The sequence below is a fragment of the Podarcis filfolensis genome (assembly GCF_964270895.1).
Source record: "Podarcis filfolensis genome assembly, chromosome: 17".
In the NCBI taxonomy this organism is placed as follows: Eukaryota; Metazoa; Chordata; class Lepidosauria; order Squamata; family Lacertidae; genus Podarcis; species Podarcis filfolensis.
Window position 1 is genome coordinate 10,965,127 of NC_139621.1, and position 20,447 is coordinate 10,985,573.

Consider the following 20,447-nt stretch of genomic DNA (forward strand, 5'->3'; position numbering starts at 1 on the left):
TTGATGTGACTCCACAAAGCTCATTTCCCTTTCGCTCACATCTTCAAAAGACAAGCATCTATTTTTTACATACAGTTAAGAGACTCTCACTCTGTGCAATGGCTGCCTTTAGGACCTCAGACTTGGGTACAAAATTCTCAAGGAGGAAACCCAGTAGTTTTCCACCCATGCCATTAGGTGCTTCTTTCTACCAGATTTTCGGTCACCCTTTTTCACAGACAAAGACAGCATGTTACATAGCTACTTTCGCTGATCCTGTGTTACACAATGTGGCCACAGAGGACGACAGTGTTGGCTGGAAAAGAAGCTGGGAAAGAGCCACACTCCTCTTAAAAGGCAGTTTTATTTAAATTAGCTTTCCATAGAAAACAAAATCAAGTAGCTAAACTAAATCAAAGTAATCTGAAGTGCTCAACCTCCCTATCATTCAAGCTTCCCTCCAAAGAAGCTCTTACTTCTATTCCTGATCATCTACCCTTACTCACCGAGGATCTAAAAAGTCTCAGCCATCAGCTGACTCTGCTACATCCCGCCATTACCAAAGATTTAACTGGAAGGGGAACAAAAATCACTCCATGCAGTCACTTTCTGCAGCCCTGTCAGGACTGCAGGCCCATCCTGTGATGAAGGAGCAAAAGGCAGCTGCATCCACCCCAAGTAACGTTTTGTGATGTTAACAGCCAGGCCTTTAAATTTGTTTCCAAAAGTGGGGTTCTTCGCAAATTGGGCATCTTAGTGACACGGCTGGCTGAAGTAGGACAACAAAAGTCTTGAAATGGTGAGGTGATGCAGCTTGGTCCCTTTTCCAGCTCAGGTGTCTCCTTGCCTCTTGAATGAGTGTGCACCTTCCTTCGCCCATGGGCTTTCCCTGAGGCCAGACATTCATGATGAAAGTGTCTGCAACAGAGATTTTAGGTCTTGTAAGTAGGGCATGCACTAAGGGAGAAAGATGAGAGATGCCAACCCCTTGTTACCTCTCCCAGAAGCACATTAGTTCCTATGCTTCCATTGGTAGGGGTGGGGATTGGGGAGCAGTGGGCGCTTTGACAAAGAATATCTGACACCCAGCAGCATTTTTAGCATCTGTTGCATGCCATACGGGATGGCCAGAAGTTCTTACCAGCTGCCTTTCACATATTCGAGTTGGAGTGGTTGGCCGGGTGAGGCGGTGTGCTTCTGCCGAAATGAGCAGCTGGCGTGGGATGAGAAGGTGTGCCGGTTGCACTCTGGAAGAAATACAGCTTCAAAGAGAAGAAAATTAATCAGTTGTAGAAATCAAGCAGGCTTGCCTTCCTCCACCTAGAATCAATAAGTTAATTTGAAAACTCAGTGACTGCACTTTGAAGAATACTCTGGTTTAATCAAAACCTGAACGCAAACAAGCAAAAGCAAAACCTGCGTGTCTAAAACTGAATACATGACCCACAGCAAATTGCTTTTGGGCTACTTTTCTGCTACCAAGTTAACGGCAAAAAAGGTCCTATATTAAGGGCTAGAGATGCCATATATTCTCTAGAGTAGCCCACTGGATGTGCCTGCTTCCCTGTTCTGCAAGTTGCTGAGGGAGCAAGCATTACCTTTTATTTCCCATTTCACAGAGAAACTGTTCAGTACCTGTTTCTTCAAGGCTTAGCTGCACACGCCAAAAATACATAGATTTGTCAGTATGCCAGGGCCAGGGGAATCAGGTTTGGAAACATTGTGTAACTGTTTTTCTTGTTACCATCCTAATCCAGTTTGGCAAATGGCAGAAGTAGTACAAATAATACTCCATTCTCTAAGAAACTGAAATTTCCTAGGGCAGCATAATGAGACTGTAAATCTGTACATTTGCAATCGGCATGTGCTAATACTTGAAATGTGCGTGGGAAAACTGGATTCACTTTAGCTGGGTAATTTAATCCACCCCATCCCACGTTAGGCTGGATATCCAGCTATAACTGTTTCCCCGTTTATTAGACGAGAGCTTTGTACAGGATGTCCAAGCCAGCCCTGAGGCATGTGCGTAAGAACAATAATCCACATCCTTGTTGGATCTTGGCTGTGGAGTTTGTATTGACACTACCAAGGTGGGGCCAAAGAGTTTGCTTAAGAGTTCTCATTTAAGTTCAGTGTTGCAGGCAGAATGTGACTAATCTTGAGCACATTGCACACCTCTGTCTCAGCCTACAGTGTCATTTCCGAACCTTGAAATGCATGCATGTGAAAAGTCCACACTGTAACGCCAACTGTATTTTTTTATAACATGCCTAAAACTATATGAAAACACAAGACAAAAGTGAAGGGAGTTTAACAAAGGAAAAAACGGATTTGGGGCGGGGGGGGGGGGCTAGCTGCAAAACAGCTCATTTATTTTTCTTATGTTGTACTTAATAGACTTCGAGATTTAAAAATATAAAACGAAAAGACAGCAAAAAGCAGATAAATCAAGCTTTTAAGGAATGTTAGAATAGTAATACTAATATTTATTAATGTTGGCCTCTCTTCGAAACCCTAAGTATTCTCAAAGCAGCTCACAATCAAGGGAGTATAAAATGTTTAAAAACCCATTAAAATCCTGCAAATTAAAACTAAAAATATGAAACTAGCAAAAAAGAAATCACAGACAGCCAACAATCCCAATACTACACTGGGTGTAAAATATTCAATTAAAAACTACCCCCCGTTTTCTCGGGTGGACTGAAAATATATTTAGGGCCTGCTTAAGACGAGGAGGGAGCAAAACGTATCTCTTGAGGAAGGAAGGTCCATAGTTGAGAGGCTGTCGCTGAAAAAAACCATCTTTTGCACCCTCCAGCCTGACTAGCTTGTGGTGAATCTGCAGGCACAGGCTCTGTAGCTGATTTCAAGGCCCTGCAGCCCCATACGGGTAAAATGGCCCAAACTTGGTCCCAAATTGTTCCGGGCTTTAGAAGCTATGATCCGTTCTTTGAATTGGGTTTGCAAGCCAACAAGCAGCCAGTGCAATTCATGGAACCTATTACTCTGATATAAGAGCCCAGCCCCTGCAGGTACCCAGTCTGCTGCATTTTGCACAAGAGCAAAGGTCTGAGCCAGGGGAAGGCAACCTAAGGCCCATGGGCCACAAACGGCCCATGGGGGTTGTTTAACTGGCCCATGAGCTGCCCCCGAACCGAGCCGCCCACTCGGCAAGTCCCTCTGTGCTGCGCTAAACCGGCGCAGGGACTCCCGTGGTGCTGAAAATCGTGTCTGTGCATGCTCGGATGCCAAAAATCACATCTGCACAGGCCCCAGAAATTGCGACCCCGTGCGCACGATCCAGCCCATGGAGGGATCTCTGCTGGAGTGAACTGGCCCAGGCGAGGTAAACCTTGCCGACCCCTGGTCTGAGCCCAATTCAAAGGCAGCCCCACATAAACAGCATTGCAGTAGTCTGGTCTAGATGTATACAAGTAACACTCTGGGATCTTACACACTTCATCAACTTCACTGTTCCAGCCATATTCCGTCATCTACAAATTCGGCTTCTGCTGACACAGCATATACATTTCCCACTGTGCTGCAAATTAGCGAGCAGCACCAGTATATGCATTAATTACATTAAAATCCACACCAAAGGTGTAGCTTACACCCCAGGGTTCAGGGACCCTCCAGGCTTCTTGCTGCCTCCTTCCTTGACCATTTCCCTCCCCGGATCACAACCCTCACCAATCTTGCTGCATAATCTCCATGCATATTCCTGTCTGGATTTAACTGGGTTGATGCTTCTAGCCTGCCTGGATAGAGATGTGTCGCATAAATCTGATTTACGTTGTGCTATGGCAAGTCCCACCCACTGCCAGCATGTAGCTTTCATACAGAGAAAGCCCCACTGCCCACCCCCCCCAAGCTCTGGTTTGCAGGTATACCAGCGGAAGAACCAAATGGCTGCTATCTTCAAAGCGAGAGCAATCATTACTCCTCCATTCACCCCAGGATGTTGTCACAAGCGAAGGTCTTTTTACACCAGAAATGTCGTTCCCGTTATATCTGGCAGCATTTCCCCCACCCCTGGTGGTCCAACCAATCTGAAGAAAAGTTCTGATGAGCTCAAAGTCTTGCTCCCGACCAACATTTAGTTGGGCCTTAAAAGTGCTGGAAGAGTTGCTAGAAAGGTTTCAACGGTAAATCACAGCCTTAATCAAATGCCTGTTCCATTCCTCATAATTTTGGGCACAATGAGCACTATGATATAATTAGAATTACTTTATCTATACAGTGGAACCTGAGAAGCCGAACACCTGTAAACCTGAACCTTTCGGCCCCCGAGCAATCAAAAACCGGAAGTGATTGTTCTGGTTAGTGAATGATTTTTGGAAGCCGAATGTCCAGCGCGGCTTCCGATTGACTGCAGGATGCTCCTGCAGCTAATTGGAAGCCGCGCCTTGGAAGTCGAACGGACTTCTGGAATGGATTTCATTTGACTTCCAAGGTATGTCTGTACTTCCACTATGCAATGTTTACATCATATTCTAACAATTTTTTCAGGGGTCCAGTATAAAGTTACCTCAAATACTGTAAGTTCAGAGCAGATTTTGTCAACCTGTTGCCCTCCAGTCAACTCCCTGCCTGCATGACCAGATAGGCAAAGGCTGGTTTAGAGATGTTCATAATACTAAATTGCCACAGGGTACCCAGAATTATACAGTAAAATCATGCAATGACATCATCATGTTTCCAGCCCGGAGTACTTTTGCTGCTGTAAAATCTCTGCAACTTCCGAGGCTAAAAACTCATTTGAAATATCTGACTTTCTAGCGGCTGCATCGTACACAGCTTATTTCCCTCTACTTTTCCTTCCCCTCTCGGCACAAGTAGCATTTTGCTCTCCAAACCTTGCCCTAGCTTAGTGGGAAGAGAAGAGAACATACCTTGCAACCAATAGCCAGAAGGACATGGAGAGAAACAATGACAGCCAACAGGGCGCAAGCTGCCAGCCTGGTGTCTGAGCGGATAACTGGCCAGAAGGTAAGAACCAGAACTGAGCCAGAGAGACCCACTGCAAAGATGAGCAGCAGCCACTGCAGCCAGGATATAGGAATCAGCCACAGCATCTGTGAATGAAGGAAGCGGAAGTTGAGTAAGATCTCATGCACTCTTCATGAGAAACAGGACCTCAGCCAGTGGCAGCTCTGAGTTTTAATTCAGGTCCTTATTGCTGAAATCCCACTGCACAAAACTAGAAGTGCTTGAGGAATGTGTGAATGTCTGGAGGTGGTTGGAGAATGGATGGCGGCTAAGAGATTGAGGCTGAAGCCTGACAAGACAGAAGTACAGTTTTGGGGGAAACGGGGCGGGTGGGTGTGGGGGACTCCCTGGTCCTGAATGGGGTAACTGTGCCCCTGAAAGACCAGATGCGCAGCCTGGGAGTCATTTTGGACTCACAGCTGTCCATGGAAGTGCAGGTCAATTCTGTGTCCAGGGCAGCAGTCTACCAGCTCCATCTGGTGCGCAGGCTGAGACCCTACCTGCCCGCAGACTGTCTCGCCAGAGTGGTGCATGCTCTAGTTATCTCCCACTTGGGACTACTGCAATGAAGGTGACCCGGAAACTACAATTAATCCAGAATGTGGCAGCTGGACTGGTGACTGGAAGTGGCCGCCGAGACCACATAACACCGGTCCTGAAAGACCTACATTGGCTCCCAGTATATTTCTGAGCACAATTCAAAGTGTTTGTGCTGACTTTTAAAGTCCTAAACGACCTTGGCCCAGTATACCTGAAGGAGCATCTCCACCCCCAACGTTCAGCCCAGACACTGAGGTCCAGCTCCAAGGACCTTCTGGCAGTTGCCTCACTGGGAGAAGTGAGGTTACAGGGAACCAGGCAGAAGGCCTTCTCAGTAGTGGCACCAGCCCTGTGGAACACCCTCTCATCAGATGTCAAGGAAATAAACAACTATCTGACTTTTAGAAGACATCTGAAGGCAACCCTGTTTAGGGAAGTTTTTAATTTTTGATGTTTTATCATGTTTTTAATATTCTATTGGGAGCCGCCCAGAGTAGCTGGGGAAACCCAGCCAGATGGGCAGGGAATGAATGAATATAATACTAATACTAATACTACTACTAATAATAATGGAAAGCACAACGGAGCAGGACTTTTGAGCACTTTCTACTGGAACGTTATGCTCTGCAAACTGAAAAGAAACGACATATGAACCAGTCTTTTCCCTGCCACCCCATTTGCTTTACTCACCGCAGTGGGGATGTACACAAATAGGGAATAACCATAGACGCACACCATCTCCAGGAAGGTGTAGGAGTCCACATGGACCTGGACCCCCTTTCGCCACTGCAAATAGCCCCACAGGGCAAGGGGTACCAGCCAGGCATAGCAGTAGATAATTATTCCGGCAATGGACACTATGGAAGAAAAGGAAAACAATATTAAGAGCAGCATTCGCTCCAAGGCAAAAGCACTGGCAGGGTCAGTAACCAGGGCTTACCCTACCAGCTACAAGTCTCTACATATTTGCCTTCTGCCTGCCCTCCCGCAGGGGCAAAGAGGAGCAGAAGCTCCTTAGAATAACTTAGTCATAAAATGAATGGAAGCTTTAAAAGTAGTTCTCAGTTATGATAAGTAAACACAAGAAGGAGGGAGGGAAGGAGTTTTGTGCATGTGTGTACACACACACACTTCCTTCTCTCTTGTGTTTACTATCATAACTGAGAACTACTTTTAAAGCTTCCATTCATTTTATGACTAAGTTATGCTAAGGAGCTTCTGCTCCTCTGCGAGAAGTTAAGGATATTTGGGAGCTAAAATTTAGGCATTCTGAATACTGTCCATTTACCAATCTCACACATCCCCAGTAGGAAAGAAAGGAGTCATTACTACAGTTCTTGTTTCCTGCTTTTTTGTAGGCCGCATGCCACCTTGCTCAAAAGCTTTTGCAGGTAACGAGCAACTTATTTTTTACCTCCCCCCCCCCCAAAAAAATCTCTATTTTGCCCATTCTTTGTGTGCCTTCAACAATACCCAATATATAAAAGGGTTATGATTGCATAAAGCTTAAATTGCAAGAGACACTCCCCCGTCGACTGCTCACCTTTGTGGAACTGGGGGCTGCCCTTTTTCTCCTGGAAGCTGGACAAGTTGCCGCTGATAGCCAGCGTGAAGACCAACGTGGCACAGATCCAGAACGGTCCTGTGAGAGGCAGAAATACAACATTAGAAGACCAAAAAAGACGGGCAGACTTCTTGTCTCAGCATGGGGCAAAGAATGGAGCCGACTGTGAACTCATTTACCAAATACAGAACAAGGAAGCAACTAAAGAGCTGGGGCTCAGGGGAGGTGTCTCAGCACAACACTGGAGGCCACCTGGTAGAGCAGGCCTTAGAGGGAAATCTACGTTCCCCAAGAACAAACCTTAGACACACAAAAGTGTAACACATTGCTAGGCTACCAGTCGATCTAGTGCAGCCTCCACCACAACCTGCTGTTCTCCAGATGTTTGGGGCTTAACTCCTATCATCCCAGCAAGCTTGGCCCAAGGGTCAAGGGTGATAGGAGCTATAGTCCAAATAGTCTGTAAGAAAGAATCGGAATCAATGAAGAATCTTTTTTAACATCAACTTCGTTTGGAGTGGTCATGTTGTTCAGATGCCCGATTATCGTCTCCCAAAGCAACTACTCTATTCCGAACTTAAAAATGGAAAGCATAATGCCGGTGGTCAACAAAAGAGGTTTAAATACTGTCTCAAGGCAAATTTTAAAAATGTACTATAGACACCGACAACTGGGAAACACTGGCCTGTGAGCGCTCCAATTGGAGAACAGCCTTTACCAAAGGTGTCATGGGCTTTGAAGATGCTCAAACATGGGACGAAAGGGAGAAATGTGCTAAGAGGAAGGCATGCTTGGCAAACCCTCAACGTGATCAACTCCTGCCCGGAAACCTATGTCCCCACTGTGGAAGGATGTGTGGATCCAGAATTGACCTCCACAATCACTTACGGACTCACTGTTAAAACCGTGTTCATGGAAGACAATCTTACTCGGCTATGAGTGATCGCCAAAGAAGAAGAAGCAGAATCTGTAGGGCACCAAGCTGGGGAAGTCTGATCTAGCTCTAATTCCCCATGGCTTTTCCCAGGGTCAGACATCCATTGCCTGATGATGCCCAGGGTTGACCTTCCACTTGCAAGGTATGTACTTAGGGATGACAGAGCAAGGAAATGAAGACTGCACTTCTGGAAGATGACTAGCAAGCTTCACCCCCGTTGTAAAGAAAAATTGCCCTTTTCCCTTATGGGGTATCCAAGAGCCCATATAGAGTCTTTACATAGGTTCCCTATTGGTAGGAGAAAATAACAGAGGTCAACCAGAGAATATTGAGAAGCAAAGCAGCTAGTAAGCCTGATCTTTATTGATCTGTTGCAACAGGGTCCTCACTCACCACACGAAGGAGGGAGGAGGAACCCGGAACAATGGCGCGCAAGGCCTTATAAAGACTTTTGAAATTGCCACCCTGTAGATCAAGACCACCCCCAGAAACATCATACATACATCACAGAAAATGCGGTCTAAAACAGAAATTTGAATGTTGTTTTTCCTGTTTTCCAGGTTATCTGGTTGCCTTTCCTGATTGCCTTTCCTGATAGTCTGTCACCCATTAAAATGCTGATTACTCAATTCCAGAGACAATGGGAAGGCTCCTTCCTTGCAGGGAAAACATTTGGTCAGTTTGGTAATCAAAATGGTTTCAGGTGGGTCATCCTGTGCTGATCTATGTACGTGCTTGGTTGGTACCACTTATGAACACTACCATATATCTAAGACCTCAAAATTCCTATCACCCCCCTCCCCGCTTAATCAGGACTTGCTTCTCAGGATGCTGAGCAAGCTGCATTCTCTGTCCTGGGCATAGTATGCTACATCACAGTTTACAGTTCAATCCAGACTTTGCAAAGCAGGAGGCAGTGCTCTGCATCAGTCTGAGCCTCTCTGTACTCACCATACAGGTCAGGGTTATTCCGTAGATGGTGCCATACAAAGTTTTTCCCTGGCAGCGGAAGCAGCGACCCCTTTATCCTGTCCAACACCTGATAAACAAGAAATAGGCCTTGCCTCAGCAAAATGGACCCCATGGGGACGTGCAAGGATGCAGGGCTTTTTGCTTCCCATCTCAGGAGGTGCAGGAACTACTAGAAATATTGTACAGGCATTTCTATGCCTTGCACTAGACCCCATTGTCAGGGTATGGAGAGAAGACGGATAATATGGTTGCCCAAAGCCAAGCAAGCAAGCTTGTGGTGGAGGGAAGACTGAACTCAATTCGTTATTCTAACTTCATGGTTAGGAAATCTCCATCCCCATAGTCAGAACGTCACTGCTGTGAATTTCAGCTCCTGAAAATATCAGTCGATCAGGAAGATCTTCAATTTGTACCCAACAAAATAATGGTGGTAATTCAGCCACAGCAGAATCCTGGAGCCAAATTAGGCTCAAAGCATAATACAAATGTGCCAGCCATGAGGTTGTGCCTCCAGCCATGAAACAGAACTGGACCCTATGGGTGATCTAGCCCAGTGGTGGCCAAACCTGGCCCTCCAGCTGTTTTGGGACTATAATTCCCATCATCCCTGACCACTGGTCCTATTAGCTAGGGATGATGGGAGTTGTAGTCCAAAAACAGCTGGAGGGCCAACTGCAAACTGTATGGCAGGTCTTGTGCTTGTTACTTGCAAGCTGAGTTACTACACTCCCTCATCTTATCAAGTGTGGCTGATTCTTGGCTGCACATATGAAGCTAGAACTACACGAATTCCCTTACCTGGTATGTGTCAACATCGAAGAAAGCCTGGTAATATTCAAAGGTCCAGAAACTGGATTGCTTCTTCTGGGAACTCAAGAGCTGCAGGGATGAGAATGCAGGTTACTGCTTTGCCCTCGGCCAAGAAAGATATTTTGGGTGAGACAAACCAACCCCTGGGCCTCTTGCGAAGATAGAACTACTGACCTCGTGCCCTAAGCATTCTTACTTTAATAAAGAAAAGAAAAAGAGGCAGAGTGCTTCATTCCAAATCCAAGAAGAAGACCTCTTTCTTTCATGGATGCTTCTCCTCCCAGGAACTCCTTTCAGCTCCACAGGCTGCAGTTGTGTGTGTTAACAGGTGGGGGTGAAACTTATGAGAGGGACTATAATTACTTGGGAACATTATTTTTATGGAAATTCTTCCAGTTACTCTTCACACAAGGAACAATAGGAATTTTGGCTGCTCAAGAGTGAATTTGGTAGGGTTACACAACAAAGTGCTCCCCCCCTCTGTGTGTGTGTGTGTATGTGTGCATTGTGTTGTTATTTATTGTTTTTCTTACCCACCCTTCACAATAAGGTTCCAGGGTGGGTTACAGCATATTAAAAACACACAGAGTAAATTTAAAACATCAACAAACAAAAAGCACACCCATTACCTGAGAACACTAATTCCACATTACTGGCAGGACACAAAACTAAATTTTTCCCTTTTCAAAGTAAACAATGGAAGCTAGACAAACTTCTGTGGAAAGGGAGGTCCACATTCTTGGAGCTACCACCAAGAAGGTAATCTCACAAGCTCCCCCAAACCTGTAAGAGCAGGAGAACTACCAGGAGGGCCTCCTCCGCTGATCTTAAGCCCCAAGCTGGTCTATACAGGGAGTGAGGCATTCTTTCAGCTATTTGGAGGCCCCCTGCCCTGTTATCTAGGCTTCCAACACAAATGTGAGAGAGCACCTTAAATTGGGCTGGGAAGCTATGAGGGAACCAGTGCAACTGCTACAGACCAGGTGTGATATGCATTCTATGCCTCCTATCCTCCTTATCTATGTAAATCACTGTGCTTTACATCAAAGCTCCCATTTGACCTGTTATCTCCCTCCCACTCTCTTCCAGGTCCATAGGAAGTTGCCCCTTGGCTAGGCTAATGTTTCCTTCCTGCCGCAAAGCAGCTACTTCTCCAGCTGGCTATAAATCAACATGCAGGACAGAATTTGAAACAGCAGCACCTCTGTTTTATCATCCTCCTCTTCTGCCTCAGGCTCTTCATTGTAGCCAGAAGACATGTTTACAGTTGTGTGGCTTTGCCGCTCACCGATGCTAGGAGTGGTGGCATCCGCATTCTCAGCCAGCAAATCTATGGCTTCATCAAATTCTGCAAAAAATAAAATAAAATACGCCAGGCAGTCAGGACAGAAATACTAGCACAATCAGATTTTGCTCTAGAGCCCCTGTAGCTCATAGCTAGGACAGCACTTCCATAGCGTGACAATGAAAGCAGTTTTGCAGGTGAGCAGAAGTAGATTTTTGCTCTGCCTCTTGCAGAGCTGCCAAGTTACTTGTCGGGAAGAAATTGTTAGCCAAGCCGGTCGCTGCACCATTTTCTCATCTGGTGCTTAAAACCCCAGGATGCCACCAACAGAGGAGGTGAAAAAACCTGGACGGCTTTTTCCTCTAGTTTTAACATACTTTGCTTTGCTTTATTACATTTATATCCCAGCGTACATAGTTCTCCCTCACCCTCATTTTATTTTCACAACAACCCTATGAGGTAAGTCCGGCTGCGAGTGAGCGACTGGCCCAGGGTGACCCTGGGAGCTTTGTGGCTAAGTGGGGATTTGAACCCTGGTCTCCCAGGGCCTAGGCTGGCACTCTAACCATCACACCACACTGGCGTTTCAGGTACAATTTCATGTGTATGTGGTACCAGAGGCAATGTTTGAAATTCTGAAAGACCCGACTGTTTAGTGAGTAGAACTTCTGCATTTCTCCCTCCTAGCTTCAACCTGTGTTTTTGGGAGGTTTTCCCCAAGAAAAGCTCAACAACTTTCAAGGTGTCCGGGTTTCTACTTTTTGAAATATGGCAACCCTAGCTCTTAAGGTAGAAACAAAACTTGGATACTTCCAAAGAACTTGTGTTTCCTTGAGAAATAAGGTAGGCTTACCTACCTTCAGAGGCAGCTGGAGCAATCTACACCAAAGAAAAATCAGTACACACGTACCCCCCAAAAACCCAGCCTGCTCACAACACATTGTTTGGGTTTTTGTTTGCACTAAGCAAAAATTCTCCACAAGTATAAAAACTGTTCATATTCTTCTGAGCCAAAGAGAGAGATGCTGTATATGATGGTTTGTGGGCCAGGAAAGCCCCAATTCAAGTCCCACCACAGCTATTCCTATGCATGATTACTCAGAAATAATCCCATTGTGTTCCATGGGGATTACTTCCTACTGTGTGTTTAGGATTACTACTGAACAGACATGCATAGGCTTCCACTGTAAATCCCGTTGCCTTCAATGGATTCTGCTCCCATGACAAGGTTCAATCTTTGCTCCTTCAACCCTCTTTTAACAGCAGGCAAGTTCTCAGCAGCTGGACAAAAGTTATCTTATGAGGTGGGTACTCTCCAAGAGCCAGAGTTCGAAATTAGCAGGGCGCCAGGCACATTTTGCACCTAAAGTTTCTGCATTTGCGAACACCTCTGCAAGTCTGGGTGCTGTTTTCTGCGCCTGGCTGACACCTGAGAATTACTGAAATGTATGTGCTCTGAAGCCTTGAGGATAGACAATATATTAAGGAGTTTAACAATAACGAGTAGAATGTTTTGAAAACCGAAGTATGGTAGCAATATTTTTATTGTAAACACCAAATGAAACACGTATTAACAATTTTTGCTAAAAAATGTGACATTAACAATCTGTCACTTATGTGAATTGCTTATCACTTAGTTCATGCTTATCAAAATAATAAATAAAAAGTATTGTCAAACCACACACACACACCCAGTGGCAACTAGACAGCTGATTTTGGCGCCCACAACAAGTCCCAGAGGCCATTTGGCTCCTAGCTTTTCTATCCCAGTTTCTAACACTGCCAAGAGCTGTAGACTGACTATTCCTGGTATAGAAGACTAATGAGATAGGAAAGGTAGATAATGCAACAAAAGGTTATGCTCTTGTAAGTGGGGCACGTATGAACAGGGAAGTTTTGAGGTGGGTAGAGAAAGAACACTGCACAGCCTAGCGCCCAAAGCTTGCCACAATCCATAACTCACTCAGGAGAATTAAAATGCTCACCATGAAACTTGAGCTCATCTGGGGCAGCCATGATGCAACTGGATTATCCTGGAAAAGATAACAAACTGTGTTGGCAGAAACATCAAAGAGCTTTGAAGCACCTTAAAGGCTGAAACTGTATTATGGCATCAGTCTTCATGTACTGCAGCCCACTTCTTCAGATGCATGAAGCATAATCATAAACTGGCAGGTGCATATATTATAGACATACAGATGTGTACATTTAGATGGTTGGGGTGGGATGTATGGACAGGAGGCAGTTAAAGGCAGCTTCAAAACAGACGTGGGGGTAACCTGTGCCTCTCCGTATGTTGCTGGCCTCTTATCAGACCCAGGTCAGCATAACCAACAGTCAGGGACGTTGGCAGTTAGAATCATAGAACTGTAGAGTTGGAAGGGATCCTGAGAGTCATCGAGCCCAACCCTCTGCAATGCAGGAATCTCAACTAGATCATCCACGGCAGATGGCCACCCAACCGCTGCTTAAAAACCTCCACGGAAGGTGAGTCTGCCGCCTTCCGAGAGAGTCCTTTTCACCGTTGAACAGCTCCTAGTTGTAGTCTGACAACATCTGGGGTGGGGGGCAGAGACACCGCTAGGCCTCTGACTTAAAAATGGCTGGGGCGAAACCAGGGCTGGATTTAGGTTTGATGAGGCCCTAAGCTACTGAAGGTAATGGGGCCTTTTATATGTCCAGCTGTCCTTTGTCAACAACAAATTGTCGCTGTTTTTTGTGTTGCATATATGCTATATAGTAATTTATGGACCTAATAGGTATCTAAAGCCATTTGCACATAACAAAATATGTATTTTATCAAAGTAATTGATACAGAAATGAGCAAACCAGTGATATTTTAGGGAGCAGGCTAGCAGGCAGGGCCCATTGTGAGCCTACACAACATGTAGGTTTTATTTTATTTGTTTTTTATCTTATATTTTGGAACATCCAGGTTTTTTTCCCTTTAATTTTTTGGGCCCCCCCAAGAGAGTAGGGACCTAAAGCTACAGCTTGTTTAGTTTATATGTAAATTCGGCACTGGCACTGGCCGTGAAACGGTTCCCAGCTGCTGCTGCTGCTCAAATGTCCTCAGTAAGCCTTCTAGTGGTGTAGATAAAAACATCCGCAACATTTTGCAAAGCTAAGCAGGATCTGGCTTGGGGTGGGAGAATCCTGCCTCGCAGGGGGTTGGGCTAGATGACCCTCTGGGTGTCCCCATCCAACTCTAGGATATTCCAGGAAGCCCCTCTCCTCCCTCTGCCATGACAAGCCTGCGCCACGGAAGGGAACAGCCCTGGACCCTGAGCATCACAGTCCCTTGTCCAATTGGGGGGGGGGGAGAGAGAAGAGGCACTCTGCACATGCTCAGAGACCGGACGTGCTTTCCAGCCCTGAGAGAGAGCACAGGTCGGCCTCTTGCCACGGGTAGCTTGCGACACCCGCCCCCCAACCTTAGCCCACCCTTGGCAGCCAGAAGCCCCTTACCCGGGCGAGGCTCTCGTCACCCAGCGGAGGGGCTTAGCAGGCAGAGCCCGCCCCACGAGGGTCCCTCAGCGGCGGTGGGGGGGGGAAAGAAGCTCGACCAGCCTCACCAGGAGCTCAGAGGAGCCTCGGACGGCGACGAGGGCGCAGCTTCCAGCGAGGCACCGCCGCCGCCTCTTCGCGGCTTCCGGCGCGCGTCAAAAGTGCCCCTGGCGCTCATAGACTCGGAAACGCCGAGACTGGAGGCCCACGTGACGGCTTTTCCACACGGACACGGATGCTTTGGGGCTGCGAGGGAGGGAGCCCGTAAAGCGACCCGGCGGGAATTAAAACTGCGCGTGTTTTTCTGCTCGAAGGCAGAAGCAAGAAAGCAGGGCAGGCTTGTGAAATGGCCGAAGAATCCCAGAATTGGGGAGTTGGAAGGGACCCCGAGGGTCATCTAGCCCAACCCTCTGCAATGCAGAAATTTTCACTAATTCTCGCCTTTTTTATTAGCCGCTTCGAGGTGTTTTGTTTGCTTTTTTTTTTAAACAACCAAGCGGTGTCTGGATGTTATGAAATAACTCAATAATTTAAAATTTAATATATATATCGCCCTTTTGTCCTAGGATCACACGGCGCTTTTTTGTATAAACTACACAGAGAACAAAACAATACTTAAAAAAAAAAGCTAGTCTAGAGTTTCCTATCTCTATGAGCTCCTGCGCCTCACCTCTTCCTTCTTCCGGTCTCCGCTGAGCTGGTCCGTCGCGCTTTAGCGTCCGGCTTCGCGGTCCTGCCAGAAAAGGCCGGCGATGGCGGATCCTCCGAGCCCGGAGAAGAGGCGCCTTTGGGGGCGGCTCCGCACCGGCCGCATAGGTGAGGCGGGCAGGCGAGCGGGTGGCTGGAGGGGAGGCCCGGGCTCGAGCCCTGAGCGCCGCCCGCTTCCTCAGACCTCACCCCGAGGGGCGGGCGGGGAGGGAGGGAGAGGTTCGCCGCCGCCCCCCTGCATGCTTCCCTGGGAGGAGGAGGTGGCGGGTGCCCTTCTGTGGCGCGCTTTGCCTCGGCCTGGGGCCGCCGCCTTTTCCTTTCTCCCGGCGCGGAGCTCACGCAGCGGCAGGTTCCTCCTAACCAGAGTCAGGCTTATGGAACTCTCTCCCAAAGAGGATTAGAGACAATCAAGGAGTAGCGCCGGATTAAAGGGGGTGCGGACTGTTGTCCCGCACAGAGCGCTGAGACGAGGGCAGTGCTGGATTTACGTTTAAGCTAAACAAGCTCTAGCTTAGGGCCCCCCAAAAAATTAAAGGAAAAAAACCCTGAATGTACATTTCCAAAATATAAGATTAAAAACAAATAAAATAAAACCTACATACAGCAACAGTGGTTTGTGTTATGTAGGCTCCTATGATGTAAGTCATGGGCCCCACCTGCTCCCTAAAATATCAGTGGTTTGCTCATTTCTATATCAATTACTTTGATAAAATATATATTTTGTTATGTGCAAATGGCTTTAGATACCTATTATGTCCATAAATTACCATATAGTATATATGTAACACAAAAACAGCAATAATTTGTTGTTGACAAGGGACAGCTGAACATATAAAGGACCCCATTACCTTCAGTAGCTTAGGGCCTCATCAAACCTAAATCCGGCCCTGGACGAGGGGGACACAGAATGACCACAATAATAATCCCAGTAATCATAATAAAACCTATATTCATATAGGTACCAATTCAAAGTCATGAAGGGTGCCAAATTTTGGCCTGGTTCACAGTTCACTATATGATCTGCATGGCATGGAGGAGCATCAGTGCTCAGGAGGTTTGCGCTGGTTGCTGATCGGCTGCCGGGCCGGGTTCAAGGTGTTGCTATTAGCATATAAAATCCATAACAAATTGGGGCCGCTTTACCCGCGAGATCGCCTTACCCTACAGGTGTCCACTCTGCATTTCAGTCAGCGGAACTGGCACTCCTTCAAGGTTCCACGTAATGCCTGTTCTGCATTCGTAAGAACGCGGTCGTTCAGTGTGGCAGCACCTGTGCTTTGGAACTCCCGGCCTATTGAGATCACTGTACTCTATTATTATTATTATTATTATTATTATTATTATTATTATTATTTTGCACATGCTAAAAACATTTCTGTTTAGACATCCAGGTGGTTAGAAAGTCAAAGCAACTCACCTCTTTTAGTACAGTGGTACCTCGGGTTAAGAACTTAATTTGTTCTGGAGGTCTGTTCTTAACCTGAAACTGTTCTTTACCTGAGGTACCACTTTAGCTAATGGGGTCTCGTGCTGCAGCGGTGCGATTTCTGTTCCCATCCTGGAGCAAAGTTCTTAACCCAAGGTACTATTTCTGGGTTAGTGGAGTCTGTAACCTGAAGTGTCTGTAACACGAGGTATCACTGTACTTCTGTTTTTGCATGTTTTAAAGTAGGGTTGTGAATTTGTCTCAACTTTACTGTTTGGTCTTTTCACAAAGTGAAGGCTTTTTACAATCAAGAGGTGTATAAACTTTACAAAATAAATACATAAATAAAACAACCAGAAGGCTATCAGCCAAGGCTACTAGCCATGCCCATGCAGAGTGTTTCAGAGCCCTGGAGTTTGAGCCCCCAGTCAGCTGGGAGGCATGGGGTGTTCTTGCCATGACAGTATGGGACCAGCAGGCCCCGGATGGGCTCCTCTGGCCAGCTTAGCCCACCGAGTCCCGAGGCAAGTGCACCTGATTGCCCCCCTCTGCATAGGCCATGTACTAGCAGTGATGGCTGTGCTGTACCTCCACAGCTGGAAACCTTGGCATGGGGATAGTGGTTCTTGCGCTCAAATCCTAGTCACTGGTTTCCCACAAGAGGCATCTGGTTTAGCCACTGTGAGAACAGGATGCAGGACTAGATGAGTGAGCCATTGGCCTGATCTAACAGGCTCTTCTTCTGTTCTTACCATCCCTGTTTTCTTCTTTCCCGCCCCCGTCCACAGCTTTGTGGTGCAAGAGCCTCCTGCATGACTATGCCGAAGCCTGCAAAGAGGTTGCTCTGGGTGTCAGGCAGCGGCCGGGGAAAGCTGGGCTCTACCTCTCACTGCTGGCCGGAGCAGTGGGCTGCAGCCTCCGCAGCCCCTGTGAGTCTTCCTTTGAGGCCAGCCTCCTGGAAGCCTCGGGCACCCTCCTCCTGCTCTCGCCCTGGACCCGCAGCAGCAGCTCGGAAGGGCACGTCCAGCGGCTGACGAAGCTGCGGAACCGGGGCCAGCTGCGCTTCCAGAGCCTGCTCTTCTTCTCCCTCGTCTACGAGGCTCCTTTTGACGCGGGAGCAGATCTCTACCAGGCGCACTGCAAGTACCTGAAGCCACGCTGGATGGAGGTTCCCAGCCAAGTCCTTGATGTGGGCTTCTGGGGGCGTTGGTGGGTTCTGCACTCCAAAATGCGGGATCCGGACATTAACGAGGAGGAGTTTCAACACCTGCCAGAGCATCTCAGGACAATTTCTTTCCATAACCTCCATTCGGAAGCCAACGAGAAACTTTTTGACGAGAAATACAAGCCTGTTGTCCTGACAGAGGAGCAGATCCAGCAAACAGAAAGGGAGAGTCAGGGAAATTGACATCATTGATGTGCCTTGGTGGCTGTAGTTTATCATCTCCCTTTGGAGATGGTGGAACAAAGAAAAAGTTCCGTTAGGAATATGGTCTGTTTTCTTCTAGGATCCTGATTTTCACTGTATTGTTCATGTAGACTCAGCCAGGTATGGTGAATAAATGAGTAAAAAGAAGAAGCACCCCTTGTCTTGAAATTTTCTTTGATTCCCTCTCCAGTGTGGTGTAGTGGTTAAGAGTGGTAGACTTGTAATCTGGGGAACCAGGTTCGCGTCTCCGCTCCTCCACATGCAGCTGCTGGGTGACCTTGGGCCAGTCACACTTCTTTGAAGTCTCTCAGCCCCACTCACCTCACAGAGTGTTTGTTGTGGGGGAGGAAGGGAAAGAAAAATGTTAGCCGCTTTGAGACTCCTTCGGGTAGTGATAAAGTGGGATATCAAATCCAAACTCTTCTTCCCTTTCAGTTCTTCACATTTAATTTCTCAGGAGCTGTACCTCCACAGGAGCTCTGTCCAAAACTTATTCTGAAGATGTACAGTGGTACCTCGGGTTAAGTACTTAATTCGTTCCGGAGGTCCGTACTTAACCTGAAACTGTTCTTAACCTGAAGCACCACTTTAGCTAATGGGGCCTCCTGCTGCCACCGCGCCGCCAGAGCCCAATTTCTGTTCTTATCCTGAAGCAAAGTTCTTAACCTGAAGCACTATTTCTGGCTTAGTGGAGTGTGTAACCTGAAGTGTATGTAACCTGAAGCGTATGTAACCTGAGGTACCACTGTATAGGGTTTGTTATTCTCTTGACTTTTCCCCAAGCCTCCCCTTTCCTATAGTATATGTGCTTGAATAAGTATTTTGTAATACTGTTAGTGAGAAGCTGGGAGATCTTGAGTTATTACAGTGCTGCCTAGTTTAATATTTTGTGGAAATCTTCCATCTGAGGTGAAAAATAGCTCATAGCATCTTCCCATGTGTGTCTGTTCAGAAGTAAGCCCCACCGAGACGAGTGCCGCAACCCCAGAGTCGTCCGCGACTGGACCTAATGGTCAGGGGTCCCTTTACCTTTGTATAGTGTTACAGTCTTCAATTTTGCAGTGGGATTTTGGGGGCAGAGGGTCAAACGGAAAACTTATCAGAAGCGGAATGGGAGAACCCCCAGTCACCTTAACCTTTGCTTTCTCTGACTTTTAAATGCTTTCTTCTTTTTTACAAGCCACAGTGGTGCCACTAGCACAGCCCTGGAACACGCCAATTTATGTCCAGTGTGTTCCACTACTAGTCAGATATGTTAGGATGGTTTTTTAAATTTGTGTTCATCTCTGCATTCTCCTGAGCTCCTGTAAGCAGGGCAGTCCATTGAGAGCAGCAAAGAACAAAAGAGCTGGAGCAATTGCATTATTAAGTCCAGTGGAGAGAAATGTCTTAGAATGCAGGAACCTCAGCTAAAGTATCCATGACAGATGGTTATCCAACCTGTGCTTAGAAACCTCCAAGGAAGGAGAGTCCACCACCTCTCATGGGAGTCTTGAAAAGGTTCAGACTGGAGTGGCTGTTTGGTTCCATTCACCAGACGGCAGCGAACAGGGAGTGGGAAGAAAGAGGCAGTAATTACAGGATTTTGTCACCAGGTGGCAGAAGCAGAGTGGCAGGCAAGGGAGTAGGGAATTTAAATCAAGGCTCAAGGGGGATCCAGACTCTCCATTGTTTAATAAAAGCAACAATAAAAAGGCCTTTTCCTCTTCTAAATTGTGCACCTTTCTAAGGCTGGTCTATTTTTGTAAAAGATGTGATGGATTTTCCCCACCTCAATTTCTATTCCTATTTTTAATGCACTATGCACACACAACTATTCCTTATTTTAACGAGGGTCCCTGTGGTTATAAGAGTGTGGGGTTGCTTTTACTGCAAGGAAGTAATGACTATTGAAGTCATGCTTTTACTGCAAAAGTAACTCCATGCACTGAAGGCTAGTTTGGATTTCCAGCCCAAAATACTCTTGAGATGCAGCAAAGGTCAAGTTACTTGTAAATTGCCCCTTTGGATCTCACAGCCCAAATTCCGTGCTCAGCTGAATGTAGAAGCCTTCTGTTCCACCGAAGTGCACACATGTTGCGCTTTTAAATGTGTTGCATTTTAAATTAATCACATTGTTGACAAAAAATAATACTGGCTTGTTGTTGTTTAGTCGTTTAGTCATGTCTGACTCTTCGTGACCCCATGGACCAGACCACGCCAGGCATTCCTGTCTTCCACTGCCTGCTGCAGTTTGGTCAAACTCGTGCTGGTAGCTTTGCTAACACTGTCCAACCATCTCGTCCTCTGTTGTCCCCTTCT

General features: G+C 46.7%; 2 protein-coding genes across 4 annotated transcripts; one reads left to right on the plus strand and one right to left on the minus strand.

Moving 5' to 3' along the window:
* Nucleotides 1–324: 324 nt before the first annotated feature.
* Nucleotides 325–15,281, minus strand: YIPF2 (Yip1 domain family member 2). 3 transcript variants are annotated; one of them, XM_083593954.1, is made up of 10 exons: nt 15,254–15,281; nt 13,062–13,109; nt 10,994–11,139; nt 9,780–9,860; nt 8,961–9,048; nt 7,052–7,150; nt 6,199–6,365; nt 4,872–5,054; nt 1,121–1,241; nt 325–897 (listed from the first exon to the last, which is right to left on the minus strand). In XM_083593954.1, exons 2-9 carry the CDS (start codon nt 13,090–13,092, stop codon nt 1,131–1,133), a joined length of 906 nt encoding a protein of 301 aa, XP_083450080.1. In that variant the 5' UTR covers nt 13,093–13,109; nt 15,254–15,281; the 3' UTR covers nt 325–897; nt 1,121–1,130. The 3 variants fall into 3 exon arrangements, with proteins under 3 accessions (XP_083450080.1, XP_083450078.1, XP_083450079.1); XM_083593952.1 differs by having other exon boundaries at nt 14,545–15,274; XM_083593953.1 differs by lacking the exon at nt 15,254–15,281 and adding an exon at nt 14,652–14,779.
* On the plus strand, nt 15,264–18,296 carry TIMM29 (translocase of inner mitochondrial membrane 29). The gene is made up of 2 exons (XM_083594087.1): nt 15,264–15,399; nt 17,506–18,296. The coding sequence occupies exons 1-2, from the start codon at nt 15,336–15,338 to the stop codon at nt 18,123–18,125; spliced, it is 684 nt and encodes a 227-aa protein (XP_083450213.1). The 5' UTR covers nt 15,264–15,335; the 3' UTR covers nt 18,126–18,296.
* The last annotated feature ends 2,151 nt before the right edge of the window (nt 18,297–20,447 follow it).